The following is a 26,973-nucleotide window of genomic DNA, read 5'->3' on the forward strand; positions in this document are numbered from 1 at the left end:
CCCTACTGTCAATCTGAAGAGATACAGTCTTCATATATAGGTTCACCAGCCCATCTGCTCTCTGTGACAACTAGGCCCATGACTGCCTTTTATTAATGCCAAGCTTTGTTGAGAATACAAGACTAGTCAGAGAAGGGAAAGGTAAAGCATATAAATGAGATTACACAAAACACGTCAGAGCTTATTCAGCACCATTTTACACATACACCTAAGCTTTCCAGGTGAGCAGCTATCTAAATGTCCCTGTTGTCACCCAAACAATTAACATAGCAAACATAGTGAGAAACCACCACAGTGTTGGACAGTCATTATAGTATATAGTCACCTCTTTCTTCTCATGCTTGTATATTACTCATCATCCAAAGTGTTTATAACCTAATAAGAACCCTTAAAGAGAGATAAATTTGGAAGGTAATGGTTTACCAAAGGCCATCAAGTGCACTTCCTAGACAAGTCAGTATTTATTATGGGGTTTTCCACATTCAAACCCAACAAGTCAGCCACCACAGCACACAAGCTTTTCCTGTAACACCCTCTTCTCCCCAGGCATCATGGCTGCAGAAACTGCTATGTGATAGCTGCCATTTATGATTGGCCATGTCTTATAGGTTGCATTGTACGGACTTTTAGGCTGCAAGTCAATATCCTCTTTCCCGTCAATAAGCTCTGTTGACTCAATGTCCGAGTTGAAACATACAGGATTGCACTGTTAGTCTCTTCCATCATTGTAAATGTGAGAATATAAGACAGATAATTTTCAGTGATTTCTGAGATGCCTATAACATGTATTCTCAATTTATTGTTTTAGGAGAACAATTATGAAAGAGATTTACTTTTTAAGCACTGACTGTGGTTACAGAGAAATTGCAACAATACTTTGAAAAAAATCTATACAATTGAAAGACTTACAAGCTACTGGAAAAACATTGCAATAAAATATTTTAATGATACTTTGTTATCAATGACAACAGCACCATGTACGCAGACAGAATTGGATACAACATTTACACAAATTTTATTCAGGTAGTAATTCTTCTATATTCTTAGCAGTGACTCCTATGTGATATCATAAATTAGCTTTGAAAACCCCAATTTCAAAAGCAGTTTGCCATGTGGAATGGGTGGCTTCTCTCTGAGGGAAAAACCCTTGGGCTCACAAAACCACAACCCTGAACCAGCAAATAATTGTTTAAAATAAGGAACAATTATTGCTGCAGTGGCTGAAGCTCCTCATAAGATCATAAGAAGAATGTTGTTGGGTGAGGCTAAAGGCCTATCTAGTCCAGCATCCTGTTCTTATGGTGGCCAACCAGATGCCTATAGGAAGCAGGCAAGCAGGACCCAAGTGCAGGTCTTCCCTTGCAATAACTGCCTCTGCCCTTTGCTGGCTACCCCACAGTTATGACATTGCATCCATGCCCAATATAATAGTGCTCAGGCAACACTATGCATACTCCGAAGCTTCCCACCCATACCACATTTGCATTAATAACAGGTGGTTGACTGGTACTTAATAATAGGATTGAAAATAATAGCACAACAGATCATAGATTGTTCTGCAGATACATTAGTGCAACTCCTTTCTAGTGCAACTATTCCTATATGGAATGTGAATCCTATGTGGTTCATCAGGACAGGAAAAAAGAATGTGCTATAAAATCACTGTGCCAATTCCATGGTCTATTCAGTCATAGAGTCTAAAGTATGAATAATAACTGAATAGCACATAGGTTATTATGGGTAATTATTCTCAAAACAAAATACAAGTTGTGTGTCATCTACATGGACGGGATAACCATAAATAAAAAGAGAAATAAAAAGTGGTGCAAATCTCTTAGGCAGGACTTTATTTATTTGTACATTGTTTATTCGGTTTTCATTTTCTATATGGGTCTACCTTCTAAATAAAAGGGAATCTTTCAACAATATCCCCACAAAAGAGAAAGCTCAATTCAGAAATAAAAAACAAGCATATAAGTACCGTACCAGTTTTGAGTATGGTAAGCATTCTAAATTCTTGTTTAAATGGCAGTAAAAGAACACAAACAAAATATGTACTGAACTCGGAAGAAATTATAAATAGTGATATATATATATATATATATAACAGCAAACAGACCTCAGAATCAATAGTAACACTAAAAACATATAAACACCTGCATGTACATGGAGGCTGAAAACTTTAGTCCTTATATCTTCAGTGAGCAGTATATATTCAGATAAATTAACAATCATAGATATTTTTAAAATAAAAAGTAAGTAATGTAGAATAACAATATTGGAAGTATCATGCCTTACCTATTTCACATGCATCCAATATAACTTGAAAACCTGCTTCTCTTGGTCTAGTCTGAGTCTAGTATTGAATGAAAAAGATGATTTAGTTAAAAACACACACAAACACACCTGCACCACCTCCCACCGTGTCTTCCAAAGCATGTTCATTTATTCATTAACATTTTACTTCATACTTTTCATTTTCATGCCTTGATATATGGAAGTTGATGCCTATGGCAGCTTTAGCAGCAATATACAAAATGCCATTAAAATGCTACAAACATAATACTCTATGCACAAACACACACACACACACGGCTGTGCCCTTGGTTGCTAAACTCATCAACTCCCTCCCAGGTTCTGAATCACCCCCTGCTTCCTTCTCCTGCTTCCCACAGCAACTGTGTTCCTTCCCCCTGCTGCCGCCCAAGTGGAAAGTGAGAAAGCTTGCATTTTGCAAGCCCACCCCACACTGAACCTTTCAACACCAGGCATCAATTGGAAGGATCAGTGCAGGGGAGCTGAGACCTTCTCCTTAGCACCTCGTGCTGTTCCTGACACTATGGATCCTGAGTCTGGCTGGCTGCCACTTTGTCCTTTTCCACCTCGTGCCACTATGGATCATGAGGCTGGCCAATGCTTATGGGCATCTTTTTCCTTCCCATGCCACTCCTCATACTACTAACTGGTGCTAACTGGTGGCCAGCTGCAGAGGATGAGGGCAGTCAGTAGTGGTACCAGCCTGCTTGAGGATCTGGATCCTAGGGGCAGGGCCGCTGACCCTGGAAAATGGAGGAGTCAGCAGCTGCATATTCTTGCTGCCCCTCTGCAGCTCCCCATGGCTGGCCATCCACTGCTTCTTGTCACACACACTGTAGTTTGCATCGCCATCTCTTACCAGCTATGCAAACTACTGCATAATGGTGGGCAAGGGCAAATACACACATACACACAGAGAGTTCCCAACAGAACTATAAGAGGGTCAAATACTTTCCTCTATAATCCCTATAATCCTTTGATAATCAATAGTATTTGTCTCATTGCCATGGTTAATTCCCTCTGTTTGTGTTAACACGAACCTCTTATGGTACCGTAACTCCAATTTAACTCAGATCTGGATAATCTTATTTGGGTGAAATAGCCCTCCTTAGATGGCCCTACAGGTTTGCATTATTGGCCATCCTGTTCCAACAGGGCTGTGATAATATGGAATAGGCAACTTCTATTTTAAATATGGACCTGCCCCAACTGGGGGAATATGGCACCTCTCATTGTATTAGCATTATTGTCAATTCAAAATTCTGGGTGGTGGGCAACCTTATTGTAGTTGAAAATTACATTCCTTCAGAGGAAAGAGGTCAGGGGCTATATAGATAAGAGACTATGCACCCTTTTTCTCTCCATCCATCCATCTCCTCCCTCTCTCACACATAGGCTTTTCCAAACCCTACTGGCCAGCCTCCCTACCTCCCTTTGGGGTTCTCTTCCACTCACCCTTAATCTTTCTCTCATTAATTCACTCTGCGCTCTCTCTCTCTCTCTCACACACACACACAAAAACCTGCCTCCCTCTGGGTCCTCCAGCCTCTGGTTAGTTCCTTCCTCTCTTCTATTCATTATTTCATCTATTCATTTATTCTTTCTCATACACATAATCACATTGCTCCTTTAGTCTCTCTCTCTCACACACACACATACACACACACACACACACACACACACACATTCACACCAACACTGGATAGTCTCATTGTGAAATACAATTTGAACTGTCCTGTTGTGCAAAATATGACACCTATTGTATGCTAAAGGCTGCAGTGTCAGAGGATCGCCTGAAAAGTTTTCCCCCCTGTCATAGTAGCTGGTATTTCACAACCCAGGAATCTGACAACTTATGATTGCTCAGTGATAGCTACTTTCTTCTGCAGCAACTGGTTTGCCTTTCCATGCAATCAAGAAGAAAATAGTAAGTATACTTGTATCAACAGAAGTAAACAGTGGTGGTCGGTTAATTAATAATCTAAAAAAGTGAGCTGTGGTGTAGAATAGTATAGACAGAATCCCTTTAAAATGTTTCCAGATTACAGTATAACATACACTTCTCCATACCATTCAGAATGCATGCTTGTGCAACAGTTCTCAAATGCTAAAACGTTTCCTAATAAATCAGGTGGTGTTCTGCCACCCCGAAAGGTGCTTCTCTGTGGGTACCCACATTTTTCTTTATTGTGTTTCTTTCGCCTCACTAAAAAAGATCCCGTCTGTACTGGATAAAATGTTTTAAAGGCGCCTATGCTCGTATGTTATGAGAGTAATCCTGTTTAGTACTACTCAATCCACGTTTACAAATAATTCTGTTATTAATAACAGAAAATGAGCCAGGCGCAGACGTGCATGCTCTCTGCTCAGCAACCTGTGCACCATGAGAGAAAAGAGGGCGCGGCTGCAGGACGTCGCTTTGGCCTGCGAAAGCAGAGAGAGAGGAATAGGCGCACTGAAAGCGGGTCGGGTCTAGAAAAGCGAAACCAGACTTCGTAGGGACTTTTTCCCTGTTCAGAACGAGGTGTTTGTTTGTTTTTAAAGACAGCTATCTGAACTCCTGATGTGAGTGTGGGCGAGAGCGCCTCCCTCTGCAAGGTCTCCCCTGGTGGGAGGCTCTGCTGGTTTCCCAGACGCCCATGGAAGCAGCCCGGGCTTGTCTGGAGAGGCGGCCCTGGACGTCCAGGGCAACCTGAAGACAGAGGCCGTGACGTCGCGGCCCGCCTCGCACCTTTGCCCTGCCTGCGCGCGAGTCTCGCTCTCCGGACACAGTCAGTGGCGAAGCAGCTGGGAAAGGAGCGTGTTAATCCTCCGCGCATCTCCTATCTGCCCAGCAGCGGGGCGGGGTCGGGGCCAACCAGGGTGTCTCCCGCTCCACTCCCTGGCCGAGTCGAAAGAAAGAAAGCGGGGCGGGGCGAGGGGAAAGAGGGAGGAGGGAGAGAGAGAGAAAAGGAAACTTAATTAAAGGTGCTCGCTCAGAAGAGCCGCTGAGGTAAACTCACCTCCCTTCGCCTCGCCCCACACCCTCGCTCGGAGGCAAATCCTCCAGCGGACGGGAGGAGACTTGAGTTAACAGAAGAAGGACAAAAAAAAAAAAAATCACCCGAGTAGGAGAAAACAACCGTCTCCGCCTCTCTGCTGATCCACTATCGCTGCTGCCGCCACCACCCTTGCAGCTCCTGCTGTGGAGACAGGCGGGTCGCCTCAGACTCACCTGGTCTCTCGTCCAGCGCGCGCGCGCCGCCGTTTCCGCTGGTCTCTTTTTCCCGCCGAGCCCACCTTCACTCGCTCGCGCGCGCGCGCGACCCCAATCCGGCTGCAGCATGGCCCCGCTAGCGAGAGCGCGGCGCAGGGGGGGCTGGTGGACGGACGCCGGCCTCCGGGTCTTCGTCGGCCTCCTGGTGAGTAGTAGTAGTAGGAGTCGCGCCTTGTGGAGCGGGAGAAGGGAGGCAGAGGGTGGGCTGAAGGGAGAGAGGCGCGGGAAGTCTGGGCGGCGGCGACAGGTAACGGCGCCGAAGTGGGAACTTGCGGGGCGAAGTTGGTTGGGTTCGGCCTGGCGGACGTGCCGCGGGGCTCTTGGGCGGGAGGCGCTGCTGTGGCGGGGAGCGGGGGGGGGGGGCAGCGCCCACCTGGATTTTCCAGGGACGCCTCTTCGGAAGAAACAAAAAGCCGGACTCTTTATGCTATTTGCGCACACCGAAAAGTAATTTTTCGTTCTTAGGCTTTCGAAACCGGCTCGAAGCTGGGAGAAGCTTCCCCTCCCCAGATTCCGACTTGCATATTCGCAGAGAGAGAGAAAATGGGTGGGGGGGGGTTCTCGTAGGAGTTGCGAAACTCTGAAGTTTTTAAAAGTGGGAATGGGGAGACTTCATTGTGCTGTGGCGAGGAGAGAAAATGCATGGACTCCTTTAAAAAAGGAGAGACGCGTTTACTCGGAAGTGAGCTCAGTTTTTTTTTCAAGTAGCTTTTTTTTCTTCACACGGTGACTTCAGGGGCGTTCAGGGTGGCAGTTTCGTCCTGGAATTTGCTGTGGGGTTTTTTGGGGGGTGGGGAGAGTTAGGATCCGATGGAATATACCGTGGGACAGGCTTCTTAAAATCGGCGACGCGCCTTGGCTAAGTGGCGTTTGTGTGCTCTGCGGGTTTCGCCCTGCCCTTATTAACTCGCGCCTTTGATCTGCCTTAGTCTTCCCCAGGATGGTTCCCACTTTGAAAAGGAAATGTGCTGGTTTAGAATTGACGGCATGCTTATTATAGCTGTTTAATCTGCGTGCTTACATATCAGTATTAGACTTGGGAATATATTTGCCTGGAAGAGGTCCTGAAGTGGGGGCAAAACACTCTAGAGGCACAGGAAATTCAGTACCTCTTCTTCCTAATTTCTCTGCTGTATTTGAAACGGATTATTTGAGACTGGGAGGAGGCGACTTTTAGGTTGCTTTTCTTTTTTATTATGTACAGTGGTACCTCGGGTTATATACGCTTCAGGTTACATACCCTTCAGGTTACAGACTCCGCTAACCCAGAAATATTGCTTTATGTTAAGAACTTTGCTTCAGGATGAGAACAGAAATCGTGCTCTGGCAGCGCAGCAGCAGCAGGAGGCCCCATTAGCTAAAGTGGTGCTTCAGGTTAAGAATAGTTTCAGGTTAAGTACGGACCTCCGGAACGAATTAAGTACTTAACCCGAGGTACCACTGTATTTTGTGTTTTCATATTGTGATTTTATGTTGTAACTGCCCTGAGACCTGCAGGTATAGGATGGTATACAGATTTAATAAAAAATAACAATTTTCTAGCCATTTGCTATCAGTAAACTATTGTTGTTCTCTGAGTTTGGCTTCTGTAGCCAATGGGTTTATGTTTACCAGAAAAGCTGTAAGCAAATAGGAGATTGGAAATATTTCCCCCCCTTGTCAGTCTTGTAGGAAATAACAGCTGCGGTACACTCTTATTGCAGTGAATTTGATTTGCATGTTTCAAATAATAATTCTAAGATTGCATCTAAGAACATAAGAGCTCTGTTGGATCAGGCCAATGTCCCCTTCTAGTTCTCACAGTGGCCAACCAGATGCACCTATGGGAAACCCACAAGCAGGACATGAGACAGTACCCTGCTCCCCAGACGGTGGTGTCACATATCATCCAATGCTGGAGGAGCACATGGAAATCATGACTAGAAGACATTGATGGGTATAGCCTTCTTGAATTTGTCCAATTCCCCTTTAAAGCTGTCCAAAGTGCTGGCTGCCTAGTAGAAAAAAAGAAGCTTATATAAATTACCAACCCTTTGTCAAATACAGACAATGGGTTGGGTCCAGATTTAGTCATGCTGGGAGTAGACCCATTGAAATAAAAGCCACGGCTAACATGTCCCCTTGGTTTCAATAGGCCTGCTTTGCCTGTATGCTTGTCTGGATCCAACCCACAAATGGGGAACATGATTAACAGTGTGAACATCCTTTTTAAAATCTATAAAAACTAGCGATTGTGCAGACATAGACATGTTAGTTGAAATTTGAGCTTCTAATCCTTTGTAAGCAATAGTCCAGTTAATATGAATAGGCTCATTTACACAGCCCAGAGTCTCTATATCAGTTTTAGTTTAAGAAATGTACCTTACTTTAAAATAATCTTCCTTTGTCCAGTATCATGCTAGACTTATGGAAAACACTGGGCTTCCTTTGTTACTGAGATCTTTATAGACCCCATAGCCTTTCTGTGGCTCCCAGTACCTTACTGTATTGAGTTACTGATCGGAATTTTCTCTCACAATTGTTTGTATCATTCCTTAACATCAAAAAAATTGGAGTAATGACTGTAGTCATGTGCACATTTGCTTCAGACTAAGTCCCACTCTGGATTATTTTTGATATCTTTAAAAACTAATTAAATCAACATTATAATTTATTTCAAAGCCGTCAACCTAATTCTGTAATCCATACAAAAGCACAGCCAGAGTGCTGCTCAGATTCATTTTGAGAGCCTGCACGTTTACCAGATTTTCGTTTCAAGACGCAAATAGTTCACTTGCCCCTTGGCTTCAATACATTAATAATAATATAACTATTAATTGGTGGCTCTTCTAGCTTGCCATTTGTGGCCACAAATAGCAAGTAATTTAATTTCCTAATTGATTGGTTTTACTTCCCCTTCAATGGACTTTTCCTGCTTTTTTTTTTTTTAAAGTGTCCTCTGCTACTGATGGTATTCAATCTGCACTCTAGCCTTTACAGCATTAATTTCATTATTTATTTTTGGAATATCTAATGTATAGTAACTGCTTACACTCACTCCTATTCTATGTGAATTAGTTGACAGTGTATCAAATTGACTTCCATGGAACCCACTTGTTTCAATTAATATTGCAGTATAGAGAAACTTGCACTCTTCCATCTAAGTACTTCGCAATTATAGATACAGTATTACTTATAAGGCCTGCTGATATAATTGTACCTTGTTTTCAAACAAGGTGTTTAGGAACAGGATGTTTAATATGTTTGAATCCCATTGAAATCATAAGATTTATACATACCACCCAAGTCCCATTTTTATAATGCTTTCATTGTGACACAATACTTTAAAATAAATAAAGCCTATCTTACTGAAAAGAATTCCATTGTTCTAAAATGCAAACACTTCAGAAAAAGTTTGCTATCTTTTTTTGGATGAAAATAGGAACTTCACAAATAAAACAATGAGTTAAAGTATTTGATTTACAAAACAGAGCTCTGTAAATCCCATCCCTGGCACTGGTAATTCTGTGAATGTTTAGAATGTTTGTATGTGTTTAAACCAGTTTGAAAGTGTGCTGAATGTGTTACCTGAATTGTAATATACAAATAAAATCTGCAAAGTGATTTTTAGACTGCAATCCTACTATGCACACCTCTGAGTAAATCCCATGGAATTCAGTAGGACTTCCTTCTAAAAGGCCATGCATAGAAGCACACGGCTATTTTCTCTCTTATTCTTAATGTTCTTTAAACATAGCTAGGAAGAATGGAACTGTGCTGCATATATGAAACACTTGATTCTCAAATTGACATGAATTGCTTTCAGTAAGACAACTCTACACTAACTTTAACTGGTTATTGTTTGGTGTGACGTATTCTCTTCGACTTACTCACACTGAATTTATTAACACTCCTGTAATTCCAAGACCATTTGTAGTTCCTTTAACAATCTTTTGCAACAGTCATAAACCCACTTAGTCCAGAGTAGAAATAATGAAGCAACGTGACGTCATTAGACTTTTGTAAAAGTATAGGACAGTAATGGAAAACTGGAATGTGGGAAAAATGTCAACTCTTATGTTCTTAAAAACTTTAATCCATTTTACATTTAAATTGGTAATTGGTCTTAAATCTACATACTATTTTCCTGGGCACTTTTGTTAGAAACCCAATAATACCTTTTAATTACCTCACTTTCACTTTCTTGCTGCTTGATAAAGGAGTGCTCCTAATCTGTATTCTGTTGCATCCCTCCTTCCCACGCCCAAATACTAGTACAGTGGTACCTCGGGTTAAGTACATAATTCGTTCCAGAGGTTCATTCTTAACCTGAAACTGTTCTTAACCTGAAGCAGCACTTTAGCTAATGGGGCCTCCCCCTGCCGCCGCACCGCCGGAGCACAATTTCTGTTCTCATCCTGAAGCAAAGTTCTTAACACGAGGTACTATTTCTGGGTTAGCAGAGTCTGTAACCTGAAGTGTAAGTAACCCGAAGCGTATGTAACCCGAGGTACCACTGTAGTTCCATGTGAATTACCATTATTTATAATTTGCCCTGAGCACCATGGAAGGATGGGGTAAAAATCTAAATAATAATAATAATAATAATAATTGTACATATAGATAAATCTACTGCAGCAGCAGATACATTTGATACTCTGTGATTGTGACTCTGTAGGTGTTCAATTTATCAAGTAGTCTCCTTTTATGCCTCTGTTATCAGATTCTGTTATATCTGCCATTTTATTATTATTAATTTATTATCTTTTTATGTCTCTATTATATGGTCCCAGGGAAGGTCACAACAATTTAAAACACAACATTAAAAATAGTTTTAAAACAAATTACAATCACAGTGTTTCTCAGTTTGGTCTTATGGACTTAATACAACATGATGCTTAACAGCTTTCATACAGAGGGCAAAGTCACTATGGAGAGGAACCATGAGAGTAATGCTTCTGTGTTAAACGGTAGACTGAAAAATGTCCCAACAGGTGAAGATTTATTTCCTCGAGCCCCATGTGCTGGCTCCCTCCAAAGCTTCTCCTAGCCATGTAGCAATGGCACAATCCTCAGGCACTGAAGAGGTTGCAGTGGAATCTGTTCCTTATCAAATGAAATCTCCACTTGAAAAGAATGATATGCTCAGAGATGCGTCTAGTAACGCCAAACCTTTCATTAGTTGCTCCAGTAAAGCAATGTCTACTGATGTCAAAATAAGAAGAGGAGAGGAATAATTGAAAACATTTATTGTGTGTGTGTTTTTTTGGAGACTCCTTGATTTAGGGGATCAGCTGATTCCAGTGAAAGGTGAGGGTTCCAATATTAGGAATTGCCAGTGCCGTTAGCCTCAAAGCTATTAGGAATAAATTTCTGAAAACTTCTGGGCGCTGTATTCATAGGTTCCCCATCGGTATCATAATGGAAAGGATCTTAGAAGGTGTGTTTTCTTAACTACCAAGCTGAATTCTTGCCTGTTGAACATAGGGCAGAAGCTTCTTCAATTTGTATTTACATATATATATATGAGCCAATGAGCCCTTCTTACTGTAAGTGGCACCACACTCATCTGATAACATGGTGGTAGGGCTGGATGACAACTGCCTCAAGATGGGTTTCATCTGCTGCTGACCCTCTATAACCAGATCATGTGTATCTAGATTTGTTATATATAGACTATCACCAAAGTACCTCCTTTGAAGCGTGGTTTAAATCCTAAGAGCCTAGTATATCCACCTGTTGCTTTGACATGCCGTGTTTGCAAGCTTCTGAAATGCATGATCAGCATTCATGAACCCAACAACATACTGGCAAATACGCAATATAGTTTCTGCAGACGCTTATCACCTGATTAAGCTGGAAATCAGATCAACTGATAGTTCACTTAAAAAGAAGAAGGAAAGGCTTATGAAATATGAAATCATCAGAAAGTCTTATAATTTTGGATTAAGAAGCAATCTCCTCATCTTCATACAGATCTTTTTGAGGAAATGTGCATTCCAGGTTCACGTTAGTTTTGACTTTCAAGTGGGAGAAAAGTGACCCTCAAGGTAGTGTTCAGTGTGTTTGTCTTCTCTGTAAAGATTTGTTGCAGTGTGATATATCATATAGCATGCAATTGCCTTTATGCAGGTAATTTCCAGATGTTCTTTAGGTCCTTTGTTACATGGCTTAATGAAAGATAACAACAACAAGCTTTCCGCTCTCACTCTCTCTCTATATTGGTGTATACCAATCAGCTGTACTTTGTGACTATACCTTTATCAAACAAAAATAATTTGTTTGTACTTTTGCTGAAGGTGTAGCTTACATCCTGAAGTTACATTGAAATTCCTAGTAGTTTCATTCCTAGTGGTTTCAGAGTGTATGTATCTAGGGTTGAACAAGAAGCTCACACTCTTACTGCACATTAACTTCCTAAAGGTGTTATACATGAAGGCACTGAATGTCCTGTTTTGCATTCTTCAACCACTTCAGGAACAGACTACACTTATATACTGCAAATCTGCAGGGTGTTGATCTACTCCATACTAGATTTGGGGCTCCATAATGTACAGTTCTGCAAAGCTGTTTGCACTGAAGAAACTATATCCTGCTTATTGCGGAATTAAATTGAGCATTGGAGCATATTACACCTCAACTCCTTATAGCCTTGGTACAGACTATATGCAACAATTTGTGGAACGTTTTGAAATCTAATTGATTCCCACATATCTCTGAACTAATTCCCATGGTTAATTCCAGCCACAGGCTCATTCAGCTATAGCTTACGTCTGTTATTTTTTTGTCTTTTTTCCCATTTGAAGACTGCCTAGAGAAATGTCATGTTGTTTTTGCTGGGTTCCTGGGCATGCTGGAATTAAATTTGGTTGCCCAAGCTGCCAAGATGGCAACTCACCTTGCAACTAAGATTCCCATTTAGTGATTCTCCCTCCCCCAAGCTAAATCAATGGTACAGTGCCAAGAGCTGTGAGACAGTTGGAACAACAGACTTTGAATTCAAAATCAGTATTCCCATCATAAATACTTCCCTAAAAGAGCACTTCTCAAGAATTGCATGTCATTAACATTCCAGCAGTTCCTTCTGAAGAGAGAGGGCCTAATAGTGTTGGTGCTTTGCAGCACTTCCCTCTGTCAAATATCTTTTTATCTGCTTGTCAAAACTGTATCTAAATCCAGCCATCTGATTGGCACCACATGAGCCTAACTTCATTTTCTGGGTGAATACATTAATTAATGTGTCAATTTTCTGGTTTGCTGCCATTTTCCTCTGGTTTGCTGACCAGAAGATGCTTTATCAACAGAACATAACCTTATAGATGGCTTACTGAAATGCATCTTGTGCACATAACAGTGCAATATGGCCTAGATGTTGTTGCATCAAAATAATCTCAAATCCTTCCTCATATTGACATCAAATAGTATGAAGGCTTGTCAACCATTCTTAATGGGGGAACCTGGAAATGTATATGTGCAAATTTCAGTCATATTAAGGAATATTACAATCTAATTCATGGATAAGGTTAGATCACTATGCTATATTTCGGCCTATTGTTTATAGTTCTGTATATACGAAAATAGCAAAAAATAATAATGTGATTCTTTTACTCCTCAGGTACTAAGTTTATTTTGTGAAGCTAGCAAGAAAGTGACTTTTAATGTGCCTTCCAAACTAGAAGCAGGAACATTAATTGGCAGATGTGAGTAACAATTACTAGAGCCTCTTTCTGTTGCTTTCACAATGATGTTCTGTTTTCTTCTCCCTGCAACCCATCTCATATTTATAGCACACTCCAATGCACATTATTTTGGAAGCCTATCTGTGTTCAGTGGGGCTTATGCTTAGTTACAGTATAGCATAAGCTTACAACATCAATCCTGGACACACTTAATGGGCAGCAAGCTCCAACTGAATGGGGTTCCTTCAATCCTGGACACACTTAATGGGCAGCATACCCCAACTGAATGGGGTTCCTTTCAAATAAATATGCATTGGATTGTGCTGCTATGCTGAAATCTTATGGTCCTTAGGAGGGTGCCCATGGGGTCATAGGAAACATTGGATCTCACTTTCTGAAGGCAGAGAGAGTGCTCTGACCTTGGAGAAGGAGATCAGATGCTAGATTCCCCTACCCACACCACTGTGAAAACTTCATTGACTCAGTGTCAGGGCTCAGACATCAGTGGAGCCAGAAAGGGTGGTGGTGTAAGGGGTAGACAAGTAGAAGTATTGAACCTGAAGGATCACATGCATTTCTGCTCTCCTGACATGCCCCCTAAGCATACTAAACACCCCCTGCCCTAAACCCATCCCCAGAAAATGACAGAGGAGTGCAAGAGGGCTCCTCTGCCCTTACAGTTGAAGCAGATGAACTGCCTCTAGTTGTGCTGCACTCTGCCACGCCTTAGGCAGCATGGGATATGTATTTCATTATTGATTGTAAATAAAGCTTGCTTTTGAATCTATAACCAACAAAACTACTAAATAAGTTTTTGGATTTTGCATCTCATTCTCATCTGTAACCAGTTTATTTATCCATTCGCTTATTCGCTATTTGTTCATTTAATTGTTCTTAGTTTGAGTCATAGCCTTTTCCCCCAGTTGTGAAGGCTGTGGGTGGATAAGATCGACTTATTAGATTCATACTAGAGTGTCATGATCATGCTCTAGAAACTTTACCCTGACACTGCAACTATGTACAAATTTTAAAATTGTAAGCATGCAAATATAAATTTAGGACATGAAATTGGGAGTTGTTCTTTGCTGCTTTGTTTCTTGGTTTACAGTTTTTACTGTTTTTGTTTTACAGTAAATCTGAGACAGTATCTTAGGACATCTGACCTGATCAGTTCAAGTGATCCTGATTTTATAGTACTAGAAGATGGTTCTGTATATACAACAAATGCTGTTTCTTTGTCTTCTGAGAAGAAAGCTTTTACCATATCGCTTAATGACTTGCAAGGTCATCTGCAAAAGAAAATACATGTCAATTTGATATCACATCCAAAAAAGGTAAGTGACATGCAATTTTTTTTTAGATCAAAGTACATTTCAGTTATCTTCCTCGTTAGGCAAATATAGATGTTATAGGTACTGAAAAAGAGGTGGGGTTTTAGGGTGGGGAGAAGTAATGCTTGACATGACAGAACTGCACTGAAAGTTTCCTTGCCCCTGCAAGCAAACTTCAGCCATTGAAAAGGAGTGAGAACATTATGATTATGTCATATATACATTCCAGTATGGATGAGAGAGAAGGAGGATACATAATTCTGCTTCTTTTGACAGCAGCTTTGCAGTTCCTGTAATGTCTATTTTTGGCCTTAATTGACTGTCAACAGAACATTTCATTTAGCATATAACTTAAGCTCTCACTTCAGGTAAAGAGGAGGGCTGAATCTGTCTCTTTATTGCCCAGTTAAAACTGATGTAGCAAAAAAGGAATTATCTTCATCAAGGACATTAGAATTCCAAAAACACACACAAACATAATGAAAATAGAGGCATGAAAAACTGAAAACAGTTGTGCAGGGTTGAAGTACTCAAAAATCACCATACCAGAATGTTATAACAATTCATGGAGAAAAAGATGGATACCATGGTGAAATGCTGGAGAATGTTAATAGGAACAACACAGTATAGGAGAATGGAAAAAGTAAGGAATTACTAGAATATATTACTAATGTTTGTTTCTATTTCCTGAACACAGGCTCATAAAACAGGAGAGACTGTTCTTAGACGAACTAAACGAAGATGGAGTCCTCTTCCAACTCTAATAATGGAAAACTCACTAGGACCTTTCCCAATGCAAATTCAGCAGGTAACGTTTAATAAACCAGTCTGATTACACTCTACGCTCTAGCAAATGTGTTTTATGAATAAGATGAGTAGAAGAAACCTATGTAAGTTATGATCTTAGGATAATTCTAATGACTTTTTGAGAAGCCTTGAACATGAAAAAGGAAACATCAATGATATCAATACTGTTAATGACTAAGTAGTTGCTGGAGAGTAATTTGTACCAGATAGAGTGATCCTAAGCACACTTGAAAATCAGTTCTATTAAAACAGGACTTACCGCCTCAGTGTGATTATGATCTCACAGCCTAAACAGTGTGTACTAAATTACACTCCTGTATAAATGGTGAAGGATTTTAAATGAACAAATATTTGTCATGTTCTTCAGGAGTCTGAACTAACTTTGGTACCAGAAAATTAAGAGACAAATTGATACTTTAATTCTGAGATACTAGCTATAGTATGATGACTTACGTTTTTCTGTTTCATACATCATTCTCTTTATACAGCTGTCTTCTGATACAGCCCAAAAATACAACATCACATATTCTATAAGTGGTCGTGGAGTCGACCAACCACCACTAAATTATTTTTATATTGAGAGGGAAACAGGAAATCTCTTTGTTACTGTCCCAATAGATCGGGAAGAGTATCCAGAATTTGAGGTAAGAATGCAAACTTTGTCAGTTGTAACAATTATAATATGAAGCCAAATGTGTTGTAAGTATAAAATGATGTGTTTTAAACAATGGATCAGTAGTGTTCATTGACACTTTGTTCATTTTGAGTATTTGAATTGGAATGGTAGGATCTGCAACCTTGTTTTGCTTTTACTAAGCAAAGCTTTTTCTGAGATACTGAATAGAACTTTATCTGATAGATGTTAATGATGGAGAAGTTTGACAGGGGAAAAGAATGTATAAAGTAAAAAGTTTCGATGTCTTTCTGATGAAACACAGAAATGTACTTGAGTTTAAGAATTCTACAGAAATATGGCTATTGGTAAAATGGAAATTGTAAACCTGTCAGTCTTTCACTGTTAAAGTATAAGAAACGTAAAACATTGCAAGTTCTTGTGTTTGTTCAGAAGCAAATAGCAATGCATTACAATAAAACCAATTATCCTTACATAGGTAGCTACTAAAAGTGTTCCCTCTTTTTTTTACAGATAATTTGCAATGCAAGGACATTAGATGGCTATACTCCAGAGGTACCACTTAGACATGTAATCCGAATTGAGGATGATAATGACAACCCACCAATGTTTGACCCAGTTACTTGGGCTTTTAATGTTGTAGAAAACTGCAGAGCTGGTAAGCAGCTAGAAATTTTATAATATCATTTCAATTACTTTTATCCAATGAGTGAAATCTAATGGTGCCCTTCCACCAGTGGAATGAACCTTCACATGTGCAACATGACTCACTCTCTTTCCCCTCCTCCCTGCAGACCTCTGTGTGCTCCCAAAATCTTTGCTGAAGGATTGGCAAACCATCTGGAGCAGATGGGGGAGCAGTAAAGAGGAAGGGAAAAAAAAAAAAGGAAAACCTGGATGTATAATCAGACACCTATTTGCCTGTCATTGAATGTGGCCCAGTGTTAAGATCTTTAATCTTCTTACTTGGATGTTATATAATGGCAGATGTTAAGCCAGTGTAGGTTAATATTAATTTGTTTTACTATACTGTGTCGGATTTAAAAGTATTGACTGCACCATCCCCTTGGAATGGGGCAGGTTAGTAATCTAATAAATAAATGCATGGGCAAACACACAAATACATACAATCTCACTAATTATGCATGAATGTGCCATATTATTATTATATTGAGCATTGATATATATGAACATACACCAAGTCAAATGACTAGCCCATCTAGTCCAGAATTGTCTAGGGACTGAGGCAGAAATCTTTCTCATCACCTTCTCCCTGATCATTTAACTGGTGGTGCCTGTGACTGAACCTGGGAGTCAGGACCTTCTGCTTTCAAAATATGCATTACCACTGAGCTATAATCCTTCCCATCACATTTTTCAAAAGCTTTCAGATTAGACCATGTATTTGCATCCATATTCATTTCAATGACTCTTGATAGAAATGCTAGTCAGATTTATAACTGGTCTGTCCAGTTTGAAGAGTGTTTTCATTTATCTGTGTATGTTTGTAACTGGGTAAACCTTTGCTCCAAAATAGTAAAGATATTATTTTCTATGTAGAATAAAAGTTGTATCTCATCAAAACATGTTTTCATCATTCAGCATTTAACTGCTGCTTATGAAGACAGGGATAAATGTTAGACGGTCATTAACATAATGAATGTAACACGAACAGCATCAGTGAGAAGATCTGCGCCTACTGTACGCCTAGAATATCGTTTGACAGCAGCAATTGCGCACATGCTTATTCGGTGCAATTTCATGTAATTGCTAACTTAACAAATTTCCATAGGTATACATGGGGAGCAAGTGATTGTAAGACCACCTTTTAGACATCGGCCTGCATAGATTTATCAGAATATGATAAATATGAAACCTAGATTATTTTCTTAGGCAATTTCCTCCATTAGGAATCTCTGTGATTCAAAATCTGTAGATCATTACAAATATATATAGTTAACTGAAAGCTCAGAATTACTTCTTTTAAAAAATCACGTAAAAAGTGCAGGGCTTCTTCATCTACTGCTGCATATCTTCTGTTCATTTCACCAGGGCTTGGGCTGGAATCCCTTGCATTAACCCAGGCATAGGCAAAATCGGCCCTCCAGATGTTTTGGGACTACAACTCCCATCACCCCTAGCTAACAGGAGTCCCAAAACATCTGGAGGGCCGAGTTTGCCTAGGCCTGCACTAACCCAAATGAAGTAAGGAGAGGTTTCAAAGCAAAGCAGCAGTCCATAAGCTTTATTAAGGCTGAAGTTAACAACCATGTATTGTATTTTCTTTTCGAGTACTTTAGGCAGGGGTTGCGTGTGTGCTGTATTATTAGGCTAGATCTCCAATGATAATTTGATCAGTATTTTATAGTATAATCTTAAAAATGTTACAATGGTAATCTGTGTATGCAGGTACCGTGGTTGGACAAATAACTGCAACAGACAGAGATGAACCTGGTACACTGCACACTAAACTGAAATACAGAATTGTGGGCCAGAATCCTATACCGCTTCAAGGTTCCTATACGTTCACTATACATCCAGATACAGGTTCTATTACTGTGGCATATCCAGTTCTGGACAGAGAGGTAATTTTATTGAAAGTCTAATGTTGTTATTTAGCATTATGCCTATGAGTAAGACAGAATTTGACGGGGAGGCAGGGAGAGGACGCATGAATCTCTGGGAAATTTATAGTTTGCTTGCTTGACAAACTCATTATTTTGTTGTTGTCGTTGACACCTCCCTTCTCTAAATCCTATGTAGAAAAGAGAGTTTGTGTTAGTGGCAGGTTGTTGCAGGAAATACAAGCTGCTGCTTAGTCCTGCAAAAATACAACAGAAAGGGAGGTGACCTATCTTGTCTTTCATCAACGGGGGAAAAGGGAGAGGTTCTCTCTCTTTCCATCACTTTTTTGCAGGAAGCAGCAGTGAGAATGAGAGAAAGGGTACTTGATGGACTTCTGCATAAGAAGCCTTAAAAGCATTTGTTTAGCTAGGAACTCTGGTGGTTCCCTCTGGTGAAGTTCTGGTGGTTTCCTCACTGCGAGAAGTGAAGTTACAGGGAACCATGCAGGGCCTTCTTGGCAGTGGTGCCCACCCTGTGGAACACCCTCCCATCAGATGTCAAGGAGCTAAAGTACCACACAACTTTTGGAAGACATTTGAAGGCAGCCATGTATCAGGAAGTTTTTAATGTTTGGCGTTTTACTATGTTTTTATATGTGCTGTAAGCTGCCCAGAGTGGCTGGGGAAACCCAGTTAGATGGACAGGGTATAAAGATGATGATGATGATGATGATGATTACTACTACTACTACAATATGACTAAAGAAAGTCAGTATTAAGAGGATATTGTGTTCCATTGGCCTTCCCCTCCCATTACTGTGTTTATATTGGACTATATTCATATACTGTTTGCTGTGTTCTTTTTCAGAAAATAACGACATACACAATACTGGTAGAAGCAAGAGATATGGGAGGTCAGCCCTTTGGTTTGTGCAATACTGCAACAGTTGTAATTGAAGTTGATGATGCAAATGATCATGCACCCATGTGTGAGCACAGCATGGTATGCTTCCTGTCTTCACACTTCTTAGAACATTACTCTTCATTTTAAGATCTTCTGCATTCTCTCTCTTTTCTTTTGTTTTTGTCATTTGCATGAGTTTCATAATTATGTGTCCAAGCCTGCAGCTTTTAACTCTATTCTGATTGCATCAGCCCTGGTTAAGAAGCTGGACTCTGTTTCCTTATCAATAAGAAGGATAAAGACACACACTTTGTTTCAGTTGCTGGCAGAGATTTAATCTCATCATTGCATTATATCTTAAGCATTAATATTTTAAGGCTATAATTTATCAACCCATAGCAATTTGCAAAAACATATATGACAGCATATGCATAGAAAACTATGTTGTGGTGACCATATGGTTTTGAAACAAATTTCTGAAAATCTTGTTCATTTCAGTATGAAGCATATGTTAGTGAAAACACAGTTGGCGAAAAAGTAATGGACATCGGTGTCGTAGACAAAGATTCACCTGGAACACCTGCCTGGCATGCTACCTTCAACATTATAAAGGGAAATGAAGATGGTGCTTTCAAAATTGTAAAAAATCCTGATTCAAATATTGGTACACTATGTGTTGAAAAGGTAATTACATTTCACAGCTTTTCTATATCCAATTGAATATAGTTTAATAAGTATTATGATAATTCCAATCATACTGAGCAATACAGACGTGGGTAATAATTTTCAGCAGAGTTTAACACCTCTGACCTTCTGTGGCAGCACCAAAGTCCCTGAATTTAAATTTATAATTATTTCTCAGCAATGATTTTCCAATCTGTATATTGATCACATAATGGCTGTGGTTGCATGACATGCTAAGCCAAATCTTGGTTACAGTTAAGAGCATAATCACAAGCCCCGGTTCAGAAGACACACTAAGTTAAACCTTGACTTAGCTTAATGTCGCACAGCAGCAAGAAGTTCTGGGTAGAAACAAAGCAGCTGTGAGCTTCTCTCTGAGAGCCTAGATGCTTACTTGTTTGTGGTAAGCCAGAGTGGAGCGTCTCCACCCCCATTGTGCAGCTCAGAGATTGTGGTCCAGCTCGAAGGGCCTTCTGGCAGTTCCTTCATTACAAGAAGTGAAGTTACAGGGAACTAGGCAGAGGGTCTTCTTGGAAGTGGCGCCCACCCTGTGGAACACCCTCCCATCAGATGTCAAACAGATTACCAACTATATGACTTTTAGAAGACATCTGAAGGCAGCTCTGTACAGGGAAGTCTTTTTATTTTTGAGCTTTATAATATTTTGTTTGGGATCCGCCCAGAGTGGCTGGGGCAACCTAGTCATATAAGCATATTAAATAATTAAATTATTATTATTATTATTATTATTATTATTATTATTATTTATTTGGTTTAGCATGTTATGTGAACCAAGCCATTGTAGATGTTTTATTCTTTTCATTTTAAAGTAGATGTGTGGGAAAGTAAGAAACTCACAATGCATTTATGTTACGTAAAACTGTACCATCATTCCCAGTGTTAAGGATTTGAGTGCCATTGCTTATGTTGTCAAAATACCACCACCTCTGTATAAGAGGGAGGTATTAACAGGCTTTTCAGAAGCACAAAATCTTTACATAAAATGCTAAGAGAGTGGATCACAAAAATACATTGAATTTTCCATAAGGCTCACCATTGCCACCTAGTGTCACATTGTATATTGCAGTTAAAACACACTTAAAACGTTTTATTTGCAGCTGTATAGCTGAGTCCATGATGTCATCCGTGGGAAAATGGCTTCATGGACCTAATTTGGCCTGCAGGCTATGGGCCCCTTATGCTTGTTTAAAGGCAAGTGAAAAGGTTCAGGGCCAGAAGTGGGCTTCTGGTCCAGCAGACAAAGAGCCAATAAAAACCCTTACTTCATTGACAAACCTATCTGGGAGGCAGAGACAATTCACCCACAACCTGCTTCTGAATAGGGAATCATCCCTCCATAATTGTCTGTTTTTGCTGTGAATATTAGAAAAATTTTGCAATTGACACAACATTTATTTATTTTCCAGGGGCTAGACTACGAAAGAAACAAGGAGAGAAAGTTGGAAATTGTTGTAAATAATGAAGCACCTTATTTCCTCCCACCAAATTCAAGAGCAGTTTCTACAAGTACTTGCGTCGTTGTTGTCAAAGTGCGGGATATGGACGAAGGCCCTGTATTTGATCCTTGTGTATTTTTTTTGAACATCAAGGAATGTTTGCCTGCTGAAACGATGGTTGGCCAGTACACAGCAAGGGACCCAGAAACTGGAAATTCTGAAGGCATAATGTATAGTATTTTGTTGCCTAATTCATGTTATACTATTAGTGTTAGTATTAATACAACCATCTGATTCACAGATGTAGCAGCTGGCAGAGCAGGGTGGGAGCAGGCAGTGCATTGCTTTCCAAGGGAGAGTTTGCCGCTTATAACCAGGGGAGAGGAGTGATGTGGCAATGAGGTCAGTAGGTGTAAGCTCAATGGCAGCAGCATTGGCTTGGCTCTGCCACTGTACCTGCACTGCCCAAACTTCCCTCCTACCTCACCCTCCCCTCTTTGTTAAAAGCAATGACCTCCATGTTGGGAAGCCAGGCAAGCAGTGCTGCTCTATCCCAATCTGCCAGCTGTTACTAGTGATGGATAAACATTGTTGTACCTCTGTTGTTGCACCACCACACTGGGGGCTATATGCACATTACACAAGCAAACCTTGTTCTGTTACATAGGAGTACGTGGGGGTACTGGGTTCATTCTGTGAGTTTTATGCTGGCCTGATGGTACTGCCATCCTTGTGGAGTATAGCCAGAAATGCCAGTGGGGAGCAGGTTGGAAGAACTAAGTATACTCTAAATTTATTGGACACCAGCACAGCAGGGAAATGCTCTGAACTATAGAAATGTCTTACATATATACTAAAGACTACTCCCTAGTATGAGGCTGCTTGAGAATCTATTGCTGTGTGATGGTGCAACACAGAGATTTGTACCAGCTTATTTAACTGCACCAGGCCTAAAAACCATTAAGATATAATAAAGCATATATTTTGGTGTTTGTTTCTAACAGCTGTATTTATTCCTAACAGTTATAGAATAATAAATGATCCCTGTAACTGGATCACCATTGACAACGCAGGTCAGATCAGAACCACTAGACTCCTAGACAGGGAACAACCACAGATGCAGCTCTACCAGTGTAACGTAACAGTCTCTGCAACGGACAGGAGTGAGTATTACATACTATAAATAGACTACAAAGTTCAATTAAGTAGCCTACAAAACTACTGAATATGTATGTGGCAGAGCAAATACCACATCCAAAGCTGTGTTTGCTAGCTTCAGCTGGGGAGGGAAGTGTGTTCTTCCATTTATTCTTTCTCAACCGTTCCTTGACTCCAGTGAGAGAGAGGGAAATCACACTGCTAGTCCCAGGGCTCATCATTTTGGGTCTTGTTTTTCTTTTGCCAGGGGTGGGGCTTATTTGTTGTTGTTTTTTAATTGGGTGTACCATTGCTCAGTATGATCACTTTATAATACTTTTGTTTATACTATCAAACCCTTTTCAAACTAAGTTAAAAAATGAACAATTAGAGCCAGTACTCATGCCATCCCATGCCTTTGAATGCTTAACCACAATTAAGAAATTAGGATTAACCTACAGACCCATGCATTCATTCCTTGGCCTTCCTTTGTTGATTGTGGATTCCCCCCTGCCAGCATTAACCATGGTTAAGCTTAACATTGGGACCAGTGTTAACTATGTTTGAAGCTAGCCATGATATTTTCTTAACCAGGTTTCTTAATAGTTTTTTTAATGTTTATATATACTTTAATTAATTTGACATTTTAAAACAAATTTGTACATGGGTTATGTATATCATAAGGCCACATAGAATATTACACAACATCAACAAACTATGAAACACATTAAAATGAAATCCACATAGAGGTTTACAAAGCAAGGGAAGATTCAGGCAGCACTGCTCCCCTCATAAATTGGTATAAAAATATAACTGCCATCCTTTACAAGAAAATATTGCCATTCAGGAATTAATTATTTTGTTTCCAGAGGGGCTAGCATGGGTGCTCAAAGTCTTTTATGAATATCCCAAGCCTCTGGATTTGCTTTCAGTCCATTTACATGATGTGGACACATGCCTTGCTCTTACGGTTGCACACAACTTTCCCAGGCCTCTGTGTCAAAGAAAGGAGGGACCCGGTTCACTCTTCTGTTATTTAAAAAGCAATGCCTTTCCTCAGTGCTTTTTCCCCCTAAAAATTGTTTAGGGGTACTCATATTTTCCTACTCATATTGAAATACTGCCCCTCAATGAGGCCAAACTTAGATTCACAAAATGTTTAGGGGTATGCATACCCCAGCGTACCCCCAGAAAAAAGCATTGCCTTTCCTCATGAATGCTAGTCAAAAAATGGAACATCAGCCTGGAAATGCCTTGTAATTAACATTGAGTATGTAGGGGTGGGATCCATCTTGGACACAGGCTATCTTATTGAGCCCATCTCAGATTCCATTGTTTGGGTGAGTTTCCTTGCAAGTATTTGTTGTGAACTGCTGTTGGAAATAGTAAAATTAATAATTTCAGAAGTGTACCTTATGAGTAGGACAAAGATATGTTAAATCATGGAAACAGCATTAAATTGTAAGGCTATAACTCATTCTTTGTTATTTCCTAGGTGGTAAAACCGGCACTGGAGTAATAGTGGTTAATCTATTAGATGAGAACGACAATTTCCCAGTGATTCCCAAGAGAGAGTACATAATTTGCAGAGACAGACAACCAGTTTGCCTTACTGCTGTGGATGCTGATTTACCTGAACATGGAGCCCCTTTCAGTTTTACTCTTCCTGACCGCATGATCCCACAGTGGAAATTGACACAACATGATGGTGTGTGCTGCATTCCTAAATTTCTTGCATCTGCAGTAATTAATGATTTTGAAATAATGCTCGTCACTGAGTTGTGTTTTTGTTTCGTTTTTGGCAGAGAACTCTGCATACCTGGTACCAGCAGAGAATTTGCCATTTGGCGCTTACGAGATCCCTGTGATGGTAACTGATCGTGCAGGCAAAGGTGGAATCACTGAAGTTCGTGTAATTATGTGTGATTGCACCACCCCTAGTGATTGCCGTTACTGGCCACGGGTGGGGCCACCGGTTGCACGTCAGACTCCTAATGTGACTCTTGGTCTTTGGGCCATCCTTGCATTGATTGGGGGATCCTTGTTGCTATTATGTAAGTATGTTATATATGAAATGTAGCATTTGCCATGAATGTCAAGGGCTATGTTATAAGATTGTTAAGACTGCTTTGGACACCTGAAGTTTGCAAAGCTGTGAAGATGGCTTATTTAATTCATTTATGTAAACAATTGTCCATTAAATACTGCGTTGAAATGATACTATAGGCAATAAAAGAACTAATAATTTTTTAAAATGTCAAATGTACTTCAGGCTCTTTAAGTCCCATAAAGGTTCCTTTCCTTAAATACATGGGCACCCCAATACAGCTAGCATATCTCTGCATATTGAAGTAGGTTTCTATAGGTGTATCCCTAGCTTGATAGGGATGCACCTATACAAGTAAATGCTATGTGCCTGGCTATCCCCTCCAAGTCAGTTGCCAGGACTGAGTGTATGGAGTCATTATTTAAATCTAGAATTCAAGCAATTGACATTTGGGAAGGTGGAGCAGGGGGCTGGGGTCCCTTTGCCTAATTATTTCCTTCCAGCTAGTGAACATATTGGAGAAAGAGCTCATATGGTTTCCACTGGATAAAATTGTGCATTTAAATGATTTTTAGACATCCAGTGGATTATCTGACTACTCTTGGCTTTTGCTTCTGATATGTATAGTACTGTGCCTTGATTTTAACTAGAGAGAAGTGCTGAAACTTCTTCTGATTCTTAAAATACTGCAGTAGTTTGTGGTGGTTGCTTTTGAATAGTAAAAAAGAAAAGAAATATATTGTATTTTCTAAGTATTTAAACTGCATTTTATGGCAAGGTGACTTATATCAGTGTCAATTGCAATTAAACCAGTACACTACTGAATATGGACTGGGTGAGGTAGATTTCCAGGGAAGTACTCACTGTCATATCCAGGCCCTTGGGAAAGACACCCTCCCTTCATTCCCCTGCTCAGTGAGGCTGCTTCATGTTGGTAGGTCCACCCTTGCCGGAGGGTGGGCTCTTGGCAAGTATCCAGTCCTGTCAACCTTTGATGCCAGTTCTGTTAGTATTTAACCAACGCATTATTTGACTTGCTCATTTACTCTAACAGAGTGATTGGCACTTCTGTGTCTTTCTTACACATACTGCTTAGGAGCAAGTTCAACTGAAGCTGGTCTGGAGCTTTCTTGGAAGCAAATATATATATATTATGTCTAAGTAGCTGGTTTTTGTGATGGTGCTCGCTGGTATGGAGTACTGCCACACCTCTTTTTTGCTGTCCGTGGCAGACATGAACCTGCAACACTTTTATCAAGTTATGAATACCAGCACCTCACTTTTTACCCCAAAACACTGGGTCTGAGCATTCATAAAGAAAACCTGTGTGGATTGTAGTTAAGAGCGCTGAACTTAGATTGGTGAGACCCAAGTTCAAATCCCCAATCATCCACTGGGGGATTGCTAGGTCACTTTGGGCCACTGATTTTCTATTCTCTTTTAAACTATCTCATGAGCCTATTGTGTGGATGAATGTGGGGGGAGGGCATAGACTGCTGATGATGCCATCTTGGAGGAAGAGGGTGGTAAAAATATTGTTAAGAAATAAAAGGCTGCTAATAATAATATGTAGATGCCCTGATGCCTTATTGTATCTGATTCTTTTTCCTCTCCCCATCCGCTTTTCCAGTAATCCTGATAACACTTTGCGGCTGTTGTGGTGCTGCACCTGTGAGTAGCAGTAAGCATGTGTGTGATGATTTAGCTAATCAGAACTTGATCATTTCAAACACTGAAGCACCTGGTGAAGAAGTAATGGTAAGTTGTTTTATCTGCTCATTATTTCTTGGGCAATAGGTGCCACACACACACACACACACACACACACGGCTTCAGAGCAAGTGGAAGGAGGGGGAGGGAACTTGATTTGAGAAAGTGAAAACATGGGAACAGGCTAGATGGGAACAGATCTGAGAGTGAAGGCATTCTAATTATGTAGAATGACAAGACATAACAAAATATATGTTGCGTTAAACAACTTTTTTTAAAAAAACAAAAACTGGCCTTGCACTGGTATTCTATCAGCCTCCTGGCTGCTATTTACCCCTAAAGATGATGTCACAATCCTAGGGAACAAATAGTAATGGGGAAGACAGTTTTTGGCATTGGATTCCCAATCTGTACTGGGAAAGCAGCACTGCACCAGGACTGCCTCATGTTCGAAATTAAATGCCGCCA

General features: G+C 40.3%; 1 protein-coding gene and 1 long non-coding RNA gene across 3 annotated transcripts in view; one reads left to right on the plus strand and one right to left on the minus strand.

Annotated features, from left to right (window-relative positions):
- The window catches only part of LOC308481783, an 81,467-nt gene extending 76,299 nt beyond the window's left edge, over positions 1–5,168 (minus strand). The window contains exons 1-2 of the long non-coding RNA XR_013988896.1: positions 5,048–5,168; positions 2,299–2,356 (exon numbers count right to left, since the gene is read on the minus strand). This is a non-coding gene — a long non-coding RNA (uncharacterized lncRNA). The remainder of the gene's footprint in view (positions 1–2,298; positions 2,357–5,047) is intronic.
- A 311-nt stretch (positions 5,169–5,479) lies between these two features.
- The window catches only part of LOC308481745 (desmocollin-1-like), a 28,252-nt gene continuing 6,758 nt past the window's right edge, over positions 5,480–26,973 (plus strand). For both annotated transcript variants that reach the window (XM_081014412.1, XM_081014413.1), the window contains exons 1-14: positions 5,480–5,717; positions 13,167–13,251; positions 14,362–14,564; positions 15,259–15,369; positions 15,857–16,012; positions 16,516–16,660; positions 18,412–18,587; positions 19,435–19,569; positions 19,969–20,154; positions 21,582–21,841; positions 22,635–22,774; positions 24,244–24,456; positions 24,554–24,802; positions 26,426–26,553. In XM_081014412.1, coding sequence (XP_080870538.1) covers positions 5,640–5,717; positions 13,167–13,251; positions 14,362–14,564; positions 15,259–15,369; positions 15,857–16,012; positions 16,516–16,660; positions 18,412–18,587; positions 19,435–19,569; positions 19,969–20,154; positions 21,582–21,841; positions 22,635–22,774; positions 24,244–24,456; positions 24,554–24,802; positions 26,426–26,553 — 2,265 coding nt within the window. In that variant the 5' untranslated portion in view covers positions 5,480–5,639. The remainder of the gene's footprint in view (positions 5,718–13,166; positions 13,252–14,361; positions 14,565–15,258; positions 15,370–15,856; positions 16,013–16,515; positions 16,661–18,411; positions 18,588–19,434; positions 19,570–19,968; positions 20,155–21,581; positions 21,842–22,634; positions 22,775–24,243; positions 24,457–24,553; positions 24,803–26,425; positions 26,554–26,973) is intronic.

This window comes from Podarcis pityusensis (genome assembly GCF_964106645.2).
Source record: "Podarcis pityusensis genome assembly, chromosome: 7".
NCBI lineage: Eukaryota > Metazoa > Chordata > Lepidosauria > Squamata > Lacertidae > Podarcis > Podarcis pityusensis.